Source organism: Panthera leo, chromosome D3, assembly GCF_018350215.1.
Source record: "Panthera leo isolate Ple1 chromosome D3, P.leo_Ple1_pat1.1, whole genome shotgun sequence".
NCBI classification, from domain to species: domain Eukaryota; kingdom Metazoa; phylum Chordata; class Mammalia; order Carnivora; family Felidae; genus Panthera; species Panthera leo.
Window position 1 is genome coordinate 1,533,163 of NC_056690.1, and position 19,399 is coordinate 1,552,561.

A 19,399-nucleotide genomic window follows, 5' to 3' on the forward strand; every position below is an offset into this window, starting at 1 on the left:
CCCCCACGCGGCCCCCGAGCAGAGGCCTCTTCCAGAAGCGTCTCCGGTAAAGGAAGCAATTCCTTCCTCTAACGGTAGCAACCTGGGTCTGGCGGGAGGAGGGAGGAGAATGAAATGTGGCAGGAGGGGCCTGACTCCAGCGAGGCCCGTGGCCAGGACTGCAGGCCCGGCTGGCACAAGGGCCGGCTCCCGGCAGCACCCAGCCAGCTGCCGCCTCCACAGCATGGTCCTTCTCCCTCGGGTTCCTTCCCGCCTCTGGGGCCTGCTTCCACACATCCCGGGTGAGCACGGGGGCCTCCTTGCGTGACAGGGGTCCTGGGGGGAGGGATGGGGCTGCAGGCAACATGCTGGCCCCAGAGAGGCAGCAAGGCCACCAGAGTGGGGAGCTGAGGAGGGAGACCGGCAGGCAGGAGATGGGAGGGAGCAGGGGAGGGTGGGAAGGGATGGGAGGGGCAGGGGAGGGTGGGAAGGGGTGGGAGGGAGCAGGGGAGGGTGGGAAGGGGTGAGAGGGGACAGGGGAGGGGTGGGAGGGGCAGGGGAGAGAGAGCCAGGGGCCTGGGGGGTGCAGGGAGGGCCATCAATAGGGAGACAGGTCCCCCGGCGTCCCCCAGGGTCCCCCAGGGCCATCCCTCAAAAGAATGAAGCACGGGGAGGCTCCGTGCTGACACCGGCCGCACACAGCCCACTCCTGCTCCCCCAGGACGCCTCCAGGCTCCTCAGCCACCTGGTCACCCCGGGGCACCCTCACACTCCCTTGGAAGTCACTGTCACCTCAGTTAGGCTGATGCTTGGGGCTCAGTTCTTGGGGCCGGGTGCTCAGAACTCAGTGCTCAGGGCTGGGTGTGATCCCCAGCACAGCTCCACGGAGAGAGGAACCCACGTCACAGACGGGGAGGCCGAGGCTCGGAGCAGGCACTGGCCGCAGGCCGAGCTGGCTGACCAGGAGCCAGAGCGGGGCCCCTGCTGACCGCACCCCGGCGAGGGGGGGCAGAGCCACACAACAGGAGGTGCTCCCACGGGTAAGTGACTTGCGCACACGGGGACCGCCCGACGAAGGGGCCGGCTTCCCGATGGTGAACCGTGCCCACCTCCGCCCACACGTCTGAGCGCCCGCACGGCCGCTCTTGACAGGCCCACCGGGACCACAAGTACAGCTCAGAGAGCAGGCGTGTTAGCCCCAGTGCGGCCGTGTCGTTAGGTCCTCACGCTACAGCCACCCGCGTCCTCCCTGGCGGCCAGGCCAGAGCCCTCGAGTGGCTTCAGGCAGCTGCATCTGGCGGGTGGCCGCCAAGCACGGGTCCTGTAACCGTGGGGCCCGAGTGCGGAGGGCCTGAGGGACGGGGTGCTGGGGAGATGAGACCCCTGCACACCCACACACGCACACTAGCCTGCCTACACACACCCACACACGCACACACACACTCGCCTGCCCGCACACGTGCACACACACACACGCACCAGCCCACACGCACACACATGTACACACGCACACACGCCCTACAGCTCCCGTCTCAGGCGGCGTGGTGTGCCCCAGCGGTGCCCTTCCTTCCCCACCCTGCGGCCAGATTTAGAAATGCCCAGAAAAGCCTGGAGTTTGCTTCGGGACACGGGTTCCTCTGAGTCACAGACCACAGACCCCGACGGCTCCCGAGAGGCTTTTCGCACAAATTCGCGAGGCCACCTGGGAGCTTGCGTACATCACAACCAAGTGCAACTGTCCTTCCAAAAAGAAATACCTTTACCTTCCGCTTTTTTCCAAAAGCCCCGTTTAGTGCATATGTCACTTCCTCTCCCAGGAAAGCGTGAGAGAGGCTTCTCTGTCTTTCGAGAAGCAGAAGAGCCGTGCGAACCACGAGGAGGAGCAGAGAGGTTGAGCCCCAGGCACGGGGAGGGCGGCAAAGCGGAGCCGGGGGGGGGCAGCAGCGGCTTGTCAGGAAGCTCCGGGCGCACACACTTCTTGTTTTTGGAAGAAAACCAGAACCAAAAATTTTAGATAATTTCTCGGACTCTCGAAATACTGACGACGGGCTAAAGGACGCAGGCCCGCCGGCCGGCCGCCAGGCCGGGGCTGGGGTTTGTGGCTCCGCCTCACAGATCTGCTCCTTCACTGCGACGACCCCCCATCCGCAGCTCCGGGACAGCTGACCCACTGGAGGAGCCAAGGGGCGGGCAAGGCGGCCTCTGGGCATCCGCCAGCTCAGGGACCGTGCCCACCACTACCCTGCCACGGGGGCAGCCTCGGTGGGGCCGCCCATCACCGTGCAGACAACCAGACTGTCCCCCCGGAACGTGCACCTCGGGTGGGGGGCCCGGAAACAGGCGGGACGGGCTGGTCCCCACGTCAGCCCCTCCTCCGCCGCCAAATCCTGCCAGTTCCGATTCCCCTTCCTAGGGATTCATCTCTGAGCCGGCTACCGCGGCCCCGCCCATTCCCGGGTCCCGGCTGGGCCAGCCACGCGGCACCCACCACGGCAGGGCCCGGCTCCCCCCGTCCCCGGTGCCTCTGCCGGCCCGTCCCGAAAGGTGACCAGTCCGGCGCCCGTCTACCTGCCCTTGAACACGGCGAACAGGTCCGTGTGCCCAAGCCGTTATGGCAGCACGAGTCAGGGTTACTATTGATGCGGCCACACTTGGCGTCGGGGGACACGGCTTCCCGGTCTCCCTAAGCTCCTCTCCCGCGGAACGGACCCATTCTTCCACGTGCCGCTCACACCACGCGGCCTCTGCCCCACGCCAGGCTCCAACCAAGCCACGGGGTGTCAGGAGGAGGGAAGCCCCGCACCCACGAGCAGGCCTTGCCTACGGCCTCTTCCGGCTACTGATTTTCTTGTTCAATCGCGTTCCCTGATTCCTCACAGATGCACGCACGGGGTCTTATTAGCACACGGGCCGGGAATGCGGTCCAGCGTCTCCCAACCCTGACAGCCCAGAAGGCACTTCTGTACCTTTCTTCGATCACACAGCGAGACATCACTTCACGTCGCCGAGCGCGTGCACGGGGACCTCACACGACTTTATAAAGAGGAGACGTTTGGGCGCTACTCTGCACCCTGCCCTCTGCACATAACGATGCCGTGGAAGTCCCTCCAGGCCAGCCGGTCCCTCCAACTCACTCTCACAGCTGCACGTCCGTCCTTGGTGGAGTCCTTGTCCTGCTGACAGAGGAGCGGAGGTGGGCCGTCCTCCTTGGCGGAGAGGTATCGGGACCTGTGCGCTCCTTGGCGTTAGGTTAATACTTCTGTTACTCTGTTCTCTCCACTACAGACGAGGCTGTGAATGCTCGACTTTACGTGTCATCTTACTTCCTCATTCTTTGAATTCTACGACATAGATTCTCACAGGTGTATTGAAATTCTCGGTCTGTTCTGGGGTCTGTTCCGCGTATCTGCTTTCCTGGGCTTACGTCGACACCAAGTTATTTTGGCCACTAGGCTTCACAGGGGTCCACTGTGCCGTGCAAAGTCTCTCCTGTTCTTCTCCTTAATTTTCTTGGCTATTCGCGGAAACTACTGTTCCAAAATTAACCTGAAGATAATTTTATCCAATAGTAAAAAAAAAAAAAAAATCTACTTTCTTGGGATTCTTGGCCAAAGTGACTTTTGGGAGGTGCCTGGCGTCACGACTCATGATGAACGTGGCCCCAGATCTACAGGTGGGGCCATTCCCCAGCCCCGTCTGAAGTGTACTTAGCTCGGGAAGTGCTGGGGCCGAGTTTTTGGGATTCACGTTTACAACAAAGTCACCCATTCTTGTCCACCGCTGGAGGAGGTATAAACTGGTACGGGATCCCCCGAGAGCAGCGTAAGTGCCCCCAGGTCCCCCTGCCAGGAAGTCATCCTAGAGAAGTGTGTACGGACGGTGCACTGCTGGGTTGCAGGGAAGAACCAAGGACGGGAAGCCAGCTTGGAGCCCATCAGCAGGTGACCGGCCAAGTGCCCTCCGAGCCCGGGCTCCTGATGTGCAGCAGGTGCGGCAAGGATGAAGCGGACGTGAGGGCGCACGTGGGGACACACTGCCCGCGGGAGAGACGGCCCTGAGCCCGTGTGGGGTGCACACACGCGGGGGAGAGGGGAACATTTCCGGGAGGAGGGGAGACGCTGGAACAGGTGTGGCTTTGCAGGAGCAGCATCAGGAGACCGGGAGACAGATGGGGTGACGCTGCCTTCCTTTTTGCCGCCTGATCGTCGAGAACACACACGTGTATCGGCTATCATATTAACTAAATGATCCTAATAGGAGAACGTAAGGTCCGGCAGAGTGACAGCCACCAAAGCCAGCCACAGCCAGGGTGACCAGTGCTCTGGGCCAAAAGGATCCCCGCAAACCAGCCACCCGGGGACCGTGCCGGGGTGTCTAGGACGTTGACTCTGCACGATCAGCAATCAGTGGGAGGGCATCCGGGCCTGCTTCCCGCTCGCCATGGTGCCCCCACCGGGGTCCTGCTGACGAACAGGTGGGGGCCCCACGGAGAAGAGCAAGCAGAGCGAGGCCTGGAACATCCCTCGGGGTCCCGGCCCCGCTGCCCCAGGCGCCACATGGAGGGGGGTTCACGGGAGGGGTGCGGCCCAGGGAGACACGCAGAGGGAAGGTGGTGAGCTCCCAGGAGAGACCCTGGACCAAGACCCAGCCCGGGAGGGGCTCAGGAAGATGGAAGAAAGCCAGTCCCGCTGTTCTTACTAAATTAACTGCCACAGATTTGGCATCTAGTGTGATAACTGCCTTTATGTTTTAACGTTCCTGAGAATGTTCATTTTTAGCACGGATAATTATGAATCATTTTCAAATCAACCTTTCCTGGCAATGAGTAGATACGATTTGCTTCCACGAAGACACCCACAGACTGTCCAAATCTGGTGTCACCTACATTGAGTGGTGACAGATTTGTATCGTAAATGCTCTGTGACTGGCTTTTCTAGCTGACTGGGCTGGCTGACTCCATCCCACCAACATCCCAGAGCCGGCTTCCTGCCTGCACCCGCCTGTCCGCCAGCGGCCTTTCCAGGGGGCAGGGCCCCGGCTTTAGGATCGTCCCCCAGTCACCTTGGGCAAGTCCCCGAGGCCCTCACCTGTGACAGGAGGACGGCAGCTCCCCTGGAGACAGAGAGCAGGCTGCGGCCGGGGTGCCCGCCAGGCACCTGTCCCGTCCACACCAGCACTCGCTCATGGCCTGCTCCCCACTCCCGTCTTCCCTGACGTCGGTTACCTCTCTGCCCCCAACACCTGAGTCTGCAGCTCTGGCTTTGAGCCTGGCACCTGTCCCGAGAGCCACCCAGCCCTGCCTCTGTGCACAAGCCTCGTACCTGCTCCGTCCCCGCAGGTTCCTGCGGCCACGCCCTCCTCCCTGAGGCCGCCCACCCGCACCAGCTTCTCAGGGAGGCCCTGCGGGCTGCCCTCTTCCAAACAGCACCCTCCCCAACCCCACGTGGTTTCCACGTCGTCCTCATCACCACAGGACAGCGCGCTTTCAAGTGTGGAGCGTCTGCGTCCCCACTCAAGATCCCAAGCACCGTGACAGTCCCAGGGCTGCGTTCCCCAGGCCCAGAGCAATGCCTTCAAAGCCTGGGGTCGTCACCTCGAATCCAGTAATTTCTTGTTGGATGAATGAGTGAGCCCAGCCCAGCCCCCTGCCTGGGCCTCACTGTCTCCACTTGTAAATGAGGGGACCTGGCCACAGCACCCTGGGACCTTCCCCGCCCTACAGACACAAACGTTCTGCGGGTGGCAGCCTGGGGCCTCCCCCCTCCGGAACAGCAAAGGCGGGTCGCTGACTTCCACGTGGGACCCAGAGGGACATGGCAGAGCCACGCAGGCTGAGGCCCTGGTAAGACAGGAGAGGAGAAGGGCACGTCCCCCAGGGAGAAATGCAGGCACGGCTCCCGCGGCCTGCCCCCTGGTGAGGGGTGTTTGTGGGCACAGGACACCGGGAAGGGTGGAGTGTCCCAGGGTGCCTCCTGCAGCCCAGGGAGCCGAGGCCCCCTCTGCACTTCAGGGAGTTCTGGAATCTTCCATTCCACCCCACCTCACTGGCCCCACCTCACTGGCCCCGGCCCACCTCCCTTACCTCCCGGCTGCTGATGGGGCAGAGCCAGAGTCCATGCCCTGACTCAGGCAGCACAGGGCAGAGACTGGGGGATGGGAGAGAAAGCGGGTGAGAGAGAGCCCCAGGGGCCAGGGGGTGACAGAGGGCCCGGGGGACAGGGACCAGAAGGGAAGGGGGTGCCCAGCACCTGAGGGGCGGCTGCTGCCCGCACGTCACTCCCACTGGGACGGCCTGGGGGTCACACCTCCTGAACACAGATATACCGCGCGGGGCACCAGGCGCACACAAGCCGTGACAGCATCGCCCAGCAAAGCTCTGAACGTTCTGAAGGACACCTGAAAGCAGTCGCCAGTCCCCTTCCACGTGTGCCTGAGGGACTCCCCTCTGGAGCCTCTATAAGCAACTCACAGTCCGGACACAAAATCCATGGCACGTCCTGCAAAGGCAGGAGCCCTTCCCGTGCTCGTCACCTCCGCCCAGAGCCCCCCGAGCCCCCTCCCGCCTGCTGCGTCTGCACTCGCTGTGCCGCGGCCTGGGGCATTCTTCTCCCCACACCCCCCCCCAGCCCCTCCTGACCACACGATCAAAAGGCCTCCCCACCCCCACACGCGTCATCCACGTCACTTCCTTACCTGTCTTTCTCACTAGCACACAAACCCCTCAAGAGCGAACTCGCACCGTTTCTCTAGTTTACAGCCAAACCCCAGGGCAGGTGCACGTGCAGTGGTCACGGACGAAGAGCCAGTCTTTAGGTGGCGACCCGGGGTTGCGAGGAGTCACGCCAGGCCAAACGAGACTTCCACAGTCCTGCGCGCATCAGGTTCCCACCAGTGCCCCATGGACCGGATGTGCCGGTCGTGGCACTGGGCGCAGCGGGCCCCGATAGCGGAGTGGGCCCTCCAGACCCCAGTTCACTCCCCAGGCACGGCACAGGGGCCTGGGGGCTCCGGGCACCTGCCCCGATGAGCAGGCGGGGGGGGGGGGGGGCCGTGTGCCGAGCGGGGACGGTGCACGGCTGTGCGGGAGGAGGGAGCCTCTGCTCGGCCCAGCATCACCGAACCCTCTGACTCTTCAGGAGGAGCCAGAAAGTCAAAGCTGTAAGTCAGAGTTTTCAATTTCCAAAACACAGTCTGGGATGAAACAGAACGTGTCTGTACAGGTGCCTGGTTTTCCAAGGGCCTTAGGACCGATCCCCGTCTCCTCCCCATCCTCCTGCCCGCACACAGAAATTCAGTCTCCTTTGGGGTCTAGAAGCCAATGAAGTCATTCACACACAGGAGTCAGGGACTGATAACAGTTCAAAGGAGCCTATCCTGAGGCAGCTGCATTTTTAAAGAGCACTTTTTTTGTCTTCTAAACGTTGCTCGCCTTAAACCAATAAAATGAACGTCTAGCTCCTAGGGCCAACTGTGCGGTCTGGCAGGAGATAAAGATTAAATATTCTGAAGCAGAGAAACCCAACCAGGAGGGCCTTCCTCCACCCTTGACCTGAGTCTCCAGGGAAGGTCATGGCTCCAGTGAGAGAGGAGGACAGCAGAAGGTTCTGGATGTCCCCTTCCCCACCACAGCACCTGCTAACCCTGGAGCTGGAAGTCAGGTCTGGAAACAGTCCAGAGCTCCGCCCGCAGCCCCCCTCTTATCCCAGGGCAGAAACGCTCAGAGGACACAGTGCATATGTGCACCTGTGTGTCACCACCTCACACCTTCTCTGGACACTCGTGCGCCCTGGTTACAGCCGAGGACGTCCCCATGCTGCGATGGACACACCCCGACTCTCCCACAGCACAGGCTTCTCAGCCCGGTGACCGAAGGCAGAGAATGCTGGCACACCTGTCCTCCCACCTGCACACAGGTCTTCCAGAAGGACCTGGGGTCTGCACAGGTGCTGCCTTAGGGAGCTTGCAGCAAAGCTTTGTTTCCTTTTGTTCTGTTTGCCAGAGAAGTAGAGCTTCCCAAATGTCCCTAATCACAGGGTCTCCCTGACGAGTGGAGGCTGCCGTCCACCCCGCTGCGGCGGAAACCCCCCGCCCGAGACTCTGGCAGGTGACTCGCCCCAGCCGCCCGCGGCCTGGGGTAGGAAGGGCACTTGCTCGGGTCCGGGCACCCGGGCGCCTGGCTCTCACCTCCAGTGGGACCACCTGCATCAGGATGGCGAAGTTGGTGAGGTGAGTGCAGCGGCAGACGGAGTAGCTGAGGTTCCCTTCGGCGAGCACGCAGCCCTGGTTGGACCAGACCCCTTCTCCGGAGCTGGGGACACAGGAGAGAGAGGGGCAGCCGGCTGAGGGAGTGGACGTGCCGGTGCCGGCCGGGCGGCACAGCAACGAGGGACAGGAGAGCAAGGAACCTCCCGGCCGACACACTCCCGAGGCCCCTGGCCCACGGCCCAGAGAAACAAGATGTGCTCGTCCTGGACCCGGCAGTCCCACCTCCAGAGAGCTCCGAGGGGACACACGTGAGCCCAGAGGACACACCCAGGGGTCCCCGCCGAGTGACGCCACAGAACATTAAAGCAGCCCCGTGGCCGCCATGGGGCGCTGGGTGAGCAAAGCGTGTGGCTCTCACAGAGGTGACAAAATGCAGCACGTCGGTCAGGGATGTGTATGAACGTGGGTGAAACACGAGCCCTAACGCATCGTGTGCACGAGGTGCAGTCGGGGCACGCGGTGCGTGAAGCAGAAGAGATCGTGTGTTCTCCGTGAACGTGGGCCTAACTTACACGTGAATTACTGAGAACATCCCAGACTGGTGACCTCCCAAGAGAGGATGAGGCATAGCAGCCAAAGGGATGTCGGTTTTTTCACAACATTTTACTTTTTTAGAGATCAACGTATTGACCTGGGACTCGTAACCCTTCTTAAAGTGACCGCAAGCAAACCACGATTATTCCTTCTTATGGTGACGATATCAGTGATGACGATTCTCTTCGGTACGTCTCTTTGTACTTTTTAACTCTCAAGATGATGTTTCCATGGTCCCTCCCAAAATGACAACTTTGACTCATGGGCAAAGATAGATCTTTGCTTCAGCCAAAGGCGGGGTCCTCGGGGAAACCTTTCCTAAGATGGACAAAGTAGCTGGTGGGAGTTTCTCTTTGTTTTACGTTCAGTTTTAGTGGCACTGTCAGCCGTGGACGGAGCAGATGAGAAACGAGGCCACCCCGGAGGGGCCCACGTCCCCTAGGGAAGCACGCCCTGGTGGCACTTTCACTGCCACCCCACACGAACGTAGTCCGGGTGAGGCTCTGCCACAGAAGCCGAGGGTGGGGCAGGAGAGGGTCACGGGGCACCTCCGGGTGGGGACAGCGGCTTCAGAGGCACTTTCTGGGATGCACGGTCCACTCTCCACACGGAGGTGGGGCACCCAGCAGAGGCCAGCGAGCACCGTCAGTCAGAGGCCCCGAGGCCCTGCCTCATAGCCTGACGCTCCCGGGACCTCGAGGACAGCCAGCCAGGCCGGCAGCCGGGCTCCACGTGGCTCCTCTGTCCCTCTGCGAAGCACACAGATGCCACGCTCCCGTGAGGGGCTGGCCTGGAACCGGCACACGCTGGGCCACATGAGCAGGGTCACGGGGATGGACAGTGCGCCTCTCTGTACACAGAACGGCACTGGGATCTCAAAACCACGGGAGTCACATCCTCCCGGATGGAGCCGCAGAGGCGTGAGGACGCCCGCATCGGCCAGGGCAGCCGAGCCCCACGCAGCACCTCCCCCCTCGAGCGACACGCACTTCCCGGGGACACCCACAGGAAGGCGGGCTCCCCAGCCACGCACGAAGGACCTGCCTCGGGCGCCGGGCCCAGCGACACCAAGAACCTGCACGACCCCGTGACCTGGGACGCCTGGGTCTACGCGCAAAACGCCCACTCGCTGGCACGCGTGGCTGAAACGTGGGGCAAATGTACCAAGGTCCCACACGGCAGTTAAGAGCGACGTGGGCAGACCACAGCCCAAACTGTGGTGGTACGGGACACGGAACACGGATCGGAACGAGACCGCGGATTTCCTCTGAGCGTACGTTTAACTCATACACCGGTCACGGAGAAAACGCACTCCTGAGTCTCGGCAGCGCGGCTGCCACGAGGGAGCAGGAGGGGTCAGGAAGGTCAGAAGGTCCCCAGGGAAGCCCGCTTGGAATAACGTGCTGATACCATGCCTGACGTCTAGAAAGAAGTGACCGGCATTCTCAGCGCAGGGTGAACATCTTTCGTAGGTAAAATGGAACAAACGCATCCGGAGACGAACAGGAAGTGGCAGCAGACCTGCGCTACGTGAGGAGTTCGAGGGCCACGACGCCAGACAGAAACTTCCATCCGCGCACAGAGTCAGAATAGCGTGAAAACAGACAGGTGTGAAGGAAAACACGTAATTGTCGTGTTGTTATTTCCAGTGGCTCCAGAAGGTCACTCATCTGACGTGTCTGCAGTGGAGAGTGTGTGACAAGAACAGCACCCGTCGGGAACAGACGCTCGTAAAGGAAACAAGGGGCATCCGCCAACACTGACCACATGCTGGGTCATGAAGCAAGTTCTACAAATTTAAAAGGACTGAAGTTAAAAAAAAAAGAATGTTTTCAGATCATAAAAAAAAAAAAAAATCAATTAGAAATCAACAGCAGAAAGATCTCTGGAAAATCCCCGAGCAGCTGGACCAAACAACACGCTTCAAAGCAACACGTGGCTTGAAGAAGAAGTCACGAGAAAGGTTAGAAAACACGTTTCGCCGAATGGGAAAGAGCAACGTGCCAACACCGTGGACACAGCCAACTCCGCGTCCACAGGAAAATTCACAGCATGAAGCATTTGCGTCAGGGAAGAGTCGAGGCCTCAACCAATGACCGAAGCCCACACTCTCGGAAGTTAGACAGTAAAGGGCAAACGAATCCCACGGCAAGAGGGTGAGAAGAGACTACGTCAACAAAATCGAGAATAAAAATGCAAGAGGGGAAGACACTCCAAACCAACGGCGGTGCCTTTGAGAGTGATCTGTAGGACCGATAACCTCTCGTGCGAGCGGCCGAGAAGGCGCGGGGAGCTGCAGATGGCAGGCGCCAGCTGAGGAAGTGGCGAGGGGACGAGGACACAGACCGTCTGACGTGCACTCAGGCTGCGAGGGGACACCGCGAGCTACTCCGTGCACGCACTTTAAACGTGGCCCGGACACGTTCTTCAAAAAAGTAACTGCCAGAACACAGAGGACACGTGGCCCGAATGGTTCTGTGCCAACCAGAGACGCGTGACGCGTGCTTCAAAGCCTGCCAACAACAAAAACTAAGGCTCAGACGGCCCCGTGGTGAATTCGATCAAATGCTGCAGAAGAAACAAGACCAGTTCGACCTACACTGTCCGGAACGAACCCTTTACAATGGTACGGTCACCCTGCTACCAAACCCAAAGGCTTGATGAGAAAAGGAGACTACGGACCAATTTCCTCCACGAACACGGACACGGACGCAGAAGTCCTCGACACGGTAGCAGATGACATTCGACGACCTGTGAACGAACAAGGCACCCGGGCAAACGGGCTTCCTCCCCGGGACGCAAAGCAGGCCAGCGTGCAGCTTCATTCACGCTGCCCAGCAGCGGCCCGCGGACAGGAGGGAGCCAGGGAGGGGCCGCCCGGCAGGAAATGACCACAGGGGGCCGTTCACACACACGACGACGCGGGTGTCCTCATGCTAACGGGAGGAAGCCGGACTCCACGGGCTACGCACACAGCGGTTCCGTCCCCGCGGCGTTCTCGTGGACGCAGAACTGTGTTGGTGGAAGACAAATCGGCGGCTGCAGGAGCTGGAGTCCGGGGAGGAGTGACAAGCGGGCACACGGATGGGGCAGGGGCCGGGCCCGTTCTGCATCCTGACCCCCACGGTCACTCATCTGTGAAAACTCAAGAGCCCTGTGACAGAGGTGTGGCCGTTTCTGCACGTGCGCTTCTGGCTAACAAAGAACACGTGGGGACGCGGACGGCGGACGCCCACACCACGCCGGCGGTGTGGGGATCGAGGGCAGAGCGGGAGGGGACAGGCATTCTTCGACATCGTCCGTGACGGCGGATCCCGGGACACCCACGCAGGCGCAGAGAAGGGCGCCCCTGGCCTGCGCTCCAGCTCACCGAGCTCCAGCAGGGCTGAGGTGCGACAGCGCACCCCAGTGTGGGCCGTGAAGGCCTGGGAGGCCTGCACGCCAGCCGGGGAAGAGCTGCTTGCCCAGCGCCCCCCGCCCAGCCTCCCCCCCCCCCCACACCGGCCAGTGCGGCACAGCCGAGGGCGACGGACCCTTCTCAGGCCGCAGTGGCGCCCTGGCTGCACTGGTTGCCCGGGCTTTCAGGGGCGGAGTCCTGCTAAGTCCCACGTGGCCCCCGAGAACACCTGCACCAGTGCCTCCTTCTTGTCTTGCCCTGCATCCCGAGGCGTTTCCAGAATTTACAGACAACGCTACCGTGTTGCCTCCAGAAGGGTGACCCGGACCGTAACCTGGACGCGGTGCGCCCACCCGCACCTGCTCCCCTCCCCCGCGGTCTCCCCCCCCCCCCCGCTCTCCTCTTCCACTCTCCCCCCATCCTCACACCCCTCCCCTCCCCCTCCCCTCCCCTGTGCTCCCCCCACCCCTGCTCTCCCAACACCACGTTCCTCCCCCCTGCCCACCCGGTGCTCCCCTCCCCTGCTCTCTCCTACACCCTCCCCCTCCCTCCCCGCTCCCCCTCCCCCCCCCCCCCCCCCCCCCCCCCCCCCCCCCCCTCCAGTCCTTGCCGTGGCCCCAAGCAGGCAGTACCTGAAGTCCAGGAAGGCACAATACAGGAAGACCTGGTTGCTGCTGTTGGTGGCCTCGCTGCGCTGCCGGCGGGACTGAAACGAAAAGATAGATATCTTCATGAGGCCGCTGGACAAGCCAGGCTCCTAGCACTGAGCTGAGCACCGCGCCCCAGCCCACGGGAGACCTTGGGTTGGTGCCACAAGAGGCCACCCACCCTCCAGCTCAACCCCGTCGTGGTCACAGAGGCCATGGCATCGACCACCTCACACCCCCTCCTCTCCTTCGCCCACACCAGCCCAGGAGCCAGGGCCCCGCCCCAGGGCCTTTGTACTTGCCGTCCTCCCTTGAGAGTGCTCTTCCCCCCCGACGATACATGGTCTCCCGCAGGTCTGTGCCACCTGGTCACCCCAGAGGGACCTTCCTGCCCAGTCGAAACGGTACCAACCCCTGCGCTGTCCACCCCTTCCTCAGCATCGACCACCACGCAGCAGATTACATATTCACTCATTTGTTTGTGTGCTGTCTTCCCCACCAGGAAGTCTGTCCTGTGCCCTGCTGGCCAGCTGGCTCTTACCACGGGCTGGTTGAATGAGGACAGAGGAATGAGCAGACCAGATCAACCTGGGGCTCTCGTTCTCCCCCAAGAGAGAACATTCCAGCCCTGGACCTTTCCTGGATGCCAGCTGGGGCACTTGGCCGCAGCGGCTCTGCCCAAGACGGATCGCGGGGGGTCCGCCCAGAACCGCCACTGGGAAGCTCCGGAAGCGGGAGCGCGGCAGGAAGCCAGGGCCGCCCCGGACTCGCGGTGTCTCACAGAGTCCCAGTCAGTACCCCTCACGTGGTCGCCCGCCACTCACCCCATCGTCTCATCCACCAGCGCTGCTCACGAGACCCCTCCTGGTCGAGGGGCCGTGTGGGCCGGTGTGGGAGCCAGTGTGGGAACCAGCGTGGGGACCAGCGTGGGAGCCAGCGTGGGAACCAGCGTGGGAGCCAGCGCGGGAGCCAACCTGCTGCAGGAGAGGTGAGCGACAGGGCGGCTCCCTCGCCATCCCGGCTCCAGACGGGACCTAAGTTCCTCTTTCCTGGCGCCAAGATGTGCCTGCAGCAGCCCTGACGGGTGCCCTCTGGACCCACCGCAAAAACCAGAGGGTCATCTGTCATTGGCTGCGTGCCAGAACCATGGCTGATGATCCCCGAGCGCACAACACAGTTACGTGTGCCGTTTATTACCGGTATCTTGGCAAAACGGAATCTTCACCCCTTTTGTTTCCCTCTAGTACCAGCATTATCTTGATGCCTTGTTGTCTGTGCCTGGAAATTCCGTAGACCCCTCCTGCCCGGGACCGTGGCCGGTCCCCCAACTGCTCACACGTTCACCGCCTAGAGACGCCCCCACCACCCTCCCTTTCCCAGTTCACCTTTTACACGGCATTCAACACCACCGGAAACGTGCCTGTGCGTCACCTGTGTTCCTCCACGACAGTGAGGCCCCCCAGGGCAGGGATGCCTGCTGCCCCCCGGGGTCGGCACTGCCACACGGGCAGGAGTGCCCGAGGGGGTGTCCAGCCACAGCCCGGTCCACTGGGCTGGGCTGCATCAGAAACCAACAGGCCATCCTCTCTCCGAGCACCTGCCGCGTCAGGGCACAGGGGCTGGTACCAGGGAAATGAGTTGAGTTGACCAAACCCTAAGAGAAAGCGGAGGGGCCAAGCCACGCAACGGCAGAGCCAAGGGAGTCCAGGGAAGAGCTAAAAAGGCCAAACCTCCACTTATTCTTACTCTGTTTCCACATTCCACCCAAGACCCCTGACCTCGCGCCACCTGGGCCACCTGCTGGTGCCCCTTCCCACCCCGCCCCCCGAGAGGACGCTCTTCAAAGGCATCACCCAGGAGCCTGGCGTGGCCCATCCAAGGCCCCCCCGGCACTCGGAAACAGGGGGTGGGGTTTTCACAAGACCTTGGGGTGACGCCCATTAATTTGAGAGCCCCTTGCCCCCCCCCACCCCCGCCTCAGTGTCCCAGCCACTGTGAACATCGTGTTCAGACGCGCAAAGTCTCATCCTGCAGCCGCTTGGGGACACAGAAGGTTGTGAGCAGGGGAACTGCGACACACAAACCCACGAAGTGCGAAGTCCAATCGGGACCAGGTGGCGGCCCCCACCTAGAATCGCTGGGGTGCCCTTGGCCCCGGGCAGCCCTGGGCCCGCCCTCCAGGAGCACCAGGCGTCACTGTTCACGGGCAGGTGCGTGTGTGTGTTCTCGTGTGCCGCAAAGGCGGGTGGGCGCCAGCGAGGGCTGCAGGCAGCCCGCGGCCAGGCGCACGCGTCGGGGGGCGCTGAGGCCCGAGGGAGACGCGATGCCCTCCCCCACCGCCTGCAGCGTGCAGCCGGCTCGCTCTCACTTCTGGCCAAAGGGGCCTCTCCCAGTCCCGACGCTCTGACTCCAGATCCGAATTCGAGGGGATTTAAAAATCAGCCCGACCGCGGCAAGCCCAGCGCGCGTGTGGTCAGAGGAGCGGAGGCGCAGACGGTGCTCCCCGGGGCCTGGGGTCCGGGAAACTCCCGCCCTGGCACCCGAGGCTCCTCCCCGCGCCATCCTGCGCCAAGAACAGCAGACCGCCTCCTCATGTCTGGAGTCTGCAACCGCTGGAACGGAGGCCCTCAGCACGTCTCCAAGAACGGAGGCCTAGAATGTTCCCAGGAGCGTGATTGGTGAACACATGGGGAGCAGCGCTGCCAGAGACAGGAAGGTGAGTCATCTGTGTCACGGCCCCATTTCCTGGAGAAACGTGGGAGGCGCCGACACCCCGCAGCCTCGCGAGCGACGGGACCGGGAAACGGGGTGTGCTCACCGGGGCGAGGGGCAGCACCCTCATCTGCACGCCTCCTGTGCCCTGACGCCGAGGCGCTGCGGTCTGCAGAGAGCGGGCCTTCCAGCAGGAAGCTGGCCCTGCTTCAAGCCACCTGACGTCCCCAAACTCACGTAGGTGTCACATGGGCCCTAGGAGCGACTCCTGCGGGGCCTGAGACTTTCTCGGAAAACTCAACCATTTGGGGAGAAGAAAACGGGATTAATCGAGTATCCACTGCCTACCGACCATAATCACGGTGCAGAAGGGTGTCTGCTTCCAGAAGACGCATCTCAGGCGCAGACAAATCTACGAGATAACAACCCATGAACGTCCCTTGCTTGGAAATCTGTTTGCTTCGCATCCAAGTATATAGTTTTCCTACAAAGCAGGGGGAGAGACAAATGCCTGTCGCTGCTCCCAGCAAATACACAGAAGGCACCACGGTCCTTAATTCTGACCCTCAGGAAAGCCCCAGAAGGAGTCAAATGCCACACTCCCAGCTCAGGGAGCAGTGCACAGGGACCTCGGCGGATGGTGGGGAGCAGTCCTCTCAGCCGGCCACCCTCGTCCCCAACCCAGCTCGTCTCCCGACAAGCCAGGCTGTCGGTGTCCCATCTTTGACAAAAGATGGCTGGGGTGTCCCATCTTTGACAAAAGCAAGAAAAACAAAGTTAATTTTGGAGGGGAGAGGTGATGAAGAAACCCCTTAATCAGCCTCAAAATCCTGGTGTTGGCTGATGTTCCTTGTCTTTGAGAATTGTAGGCAGGGGAGCAGGGTGGACGCAGCCCCTCCTGGCAGACACCCACACGGACCCCGGCACCGGTAGCAGGGCCCCATGGAGGAGACGACTGAGGAAACACCTCCAGAAACAGGCCAGAGGACAAGAGGTCGGGGTGGAGAGGCCTGCGACCCAGCGGAGCAGGGGCTCGCCGTCCGTGGACAGGGCTGTCCCTCCTGGCTCCGGGGAGAGGTAGGTGGTGGGGGGCACTGAGGACGTGCCTGCGTGCTGCGCTCACATGCACACAACATCCCCTTCGCCCCAGGTGCGTGTGGACCACAGGCACCCTAGTTCAAGGTGACAATCAGATCATCCGAGGTCACCCCCAAGGCCCTGACACAGGCACCCGCCCTCCTCCCCTGCCCAAATGCTGCCCAAACCTCCCTGTCCCGCGACCCTTCCAGGCCCCTTTGAGTCGGAGGTGGCGAAGTCGGGTCTGTCCTGTGGAAGGACCCATCCCAACCGCACGACGCAGACGCCCGTGTGGTGCTGGCGTGAGCTCGTTTTACCTGCAGGTGACAGCCCAGCGTCCCCACCTGCCTCTTCTGTCCACCTGCAGCTGAGTGCGGCTGGGAGGTCAGCACCACGGCCACTGGGGAATAGGGTCAGAGATGCCCACCGAGCCCTGGGGACCAGGGGCCACAGGCACGTGGGGCTCGCACAACCCCGGAACACAAGTTTCTCGGTCTTTCCACTGCCCCCTGGGACTCTGGGACCCTCCAGGGGGGTCTGAATTCTCAAGCGCGATCCTCTGTGGCTTCCCACACCCTGTCCCGTTGACCCCCCGACTCCAGAGGAACAGCCTGAGGACCCGGGACCGTCGGGTTCCAGTTCACAGTCTGCCCGTCAGCCGGCTCGGCAGCGGAGGGAAACAGGCACAGGAACTGCTGGGATGTTCGGGGCCAAAACAGAGGAAAAATCTGGGAAGTCACACGGGGTCTGCAATTAGAACAGGCCCCTCAAAACAGCCCGACGTGTTTCCAAGTCACCCCCGTGCCCAGGTGACACCTAGTCCTGAGGTTCTCAGCGGAAAAGGCGCCGACACGGCCAGCCGGCGGAGCAAACCAGAGGGGCCGAGAGGAGGCAGGAGCGAGGAGGGAGGGCGGCTGTGAGTCCATTTTTGTCGGCAGTGGGCTTTGGGGGCGTTTCCGGAAGCCTCCACCCGTTTCACATGCATGAGCTGCAAAGATGCTTGTCTTTGTAAAGGAAGATCTCGTGTTGAGCCACAAGTTTAGGGCCGTTGGACCCAGACGCCACGTGTGCTTGCTGCTGTTTCACGAGTCTGAAGCTGCCACGCACACTTGCTTCCGGTCTGCCTCAAACAGAATCGAGGCACCTTCCCGGCCCGGGCTTCAGGGTTCAACTTGCCCCCGCCCTCTGGCTAACCACAGACACAGAGACGTCAGGGGTCCCAGAACGCTCAGGAAGGGCGGCCCCCAGGCCCCCCCTGGCTCCAGCCCTCACGGCCCTCTCCCTTCTAGTCCAAGAGAGGAGGGTGGAAAACACACTGGGATTCATCTGAATTAAGACAAATTCACACAAGTCGCAAAAATCTCTTTTCGGTGCGGGATCGTCAGTTTTCCTCAATTTTCTTGCATCATTTCCTCCCATTAGAAAATAGGCTCCTTATTAACATCAGGTGCCATTTACTCCCGTGGCAGCGCTTCTAAAAATACGTTCTGCACGTGCTCAGGAGCATGAAATAAATAACATGACTGCCCAAACACACGGGGTTAATTGTAGAAAGAAAATGAGTTATAAAAACATGTCCTGGGGCGCCTGGGTGGCTCAGTGGGTTAAATGTCTGACTTCGGCTCAGGTCATGATCTCACAGTTCATGAGTTCAAGCCCCACGTCGGGCTCTGTGCTGACCGCTCGGAGCCTGACGCCTGCTTCGGGTTCTGTGTCTCCCTCTCTGTCTGTCCCTCCCCCGCTCATGCTCAGTCTTTCTCTCTCTCAAAAATAAACAAACACTAAAAAAACTGAATATAAAAAAATCTGTAAATTGGACTTCCTAAAAATTAACAACCTCAGCTCTGTGAAATAGCCCTTGAAGAGGACAGCAACACAAGCTAGCAGGAAACGTCCACGAACCACACGTGTGACGCAGGCGTGCGGTCTAGAACATATAAAGAACTCTCACAACTCAGCTACACAAACTCCGCAGAATCCAGTTAGAAAACGAACGCGGGGCACAAGGAGACATTGCACTGACGAGCACGTACGGGCAGCAGGCCCCAGAGGAGACGTCAGCAACGCTACCGCCAGGCAATGAAGACCCACCAGGAGGGCAACGGAGAGAGAAGGTGGTGACCCTGTCAGATGCTGACGAGGGCACGGACGCTGAGCTGCTCACACCTAGCGGCTGGGAGCGTGAAAGGGGACAGCCGCTCTGGGACATCGTCCAGAAGTGTTGAAAAATATGAAGAATGCTTCCCCTGTGACCCCACAAAACGCCTGGGCATTTATCCCACAGAAATACAAGCCGTTTCCTCAGAAAAGCCTGTGCACGATTGTTTATAGTGGCCTTCTTCTGAGAGCCAGCACCTGGGAACAACCAGAACATTCTGTACCGGGTGAGCGCCGGGCGCGCTGGGGCCCGCCACGCCGCGCGACCAGCTGCCTCGAGAAGGCGCGAGCCCGAAGCAGCAGTGACCAGGACAGGCCTCCCGTTCGGCTGAGAGAGAGAAGCCACCAAGCTCAAAAGGTGCCCCACGGTGCAATTCTCACTATTCCTCTCTCAGAAGGACGGGATTATAAAGACGAAGGACAGACCCCCGGCTGCCAGGAGTTGGGGCGGGGGTAAAACAGGTGGGCATCTTGGTGACCGCGGGGGTTCCGGGAGCCCACACCTGACTTAAAACAACCGTCTACACCCACAGCACGTGCCGACGTCCACCCCGGCTCTGCAGCTGCACAATCAGTTCCGTCGTCCGTAACCACGGCGGAGACCAGGCGCGGGCTCCACTGACCTCTTTCT

At 61.3% G+C, this 19,399-nt stretch overlaps 1 protein-coding gene across 2 annotated transcripts in view; it reads right to left on the reverse strand.

Moving 5' to 3' along the window:
• ADGRD1 (adhesion G protein-coupled receptor D1) overlaps positions 1-19,399 on the reverse strand; it is a 123,088-nt gene that overhangs the window by 30,459 nt on the left and 73,230 nt on the right. For both annotated transcript variants that reach the window (XM_042909900.1, XM_042909901.1), the window contains 2 exons: positions 12,808-12,881; positions 8,164-8,287 (listed from right to left, as the gene is read on the reverse strand). In XM_042909900.1, the coding sequence (XP_042765834.1) occupies positions 8,164-8,287; positions 12,808-12,881 (198 nt within the window). The remainder of the gene's footprint in view (positions 1-8,163; positions 8,288-12,807; positions 12,882-19,399) is intronic.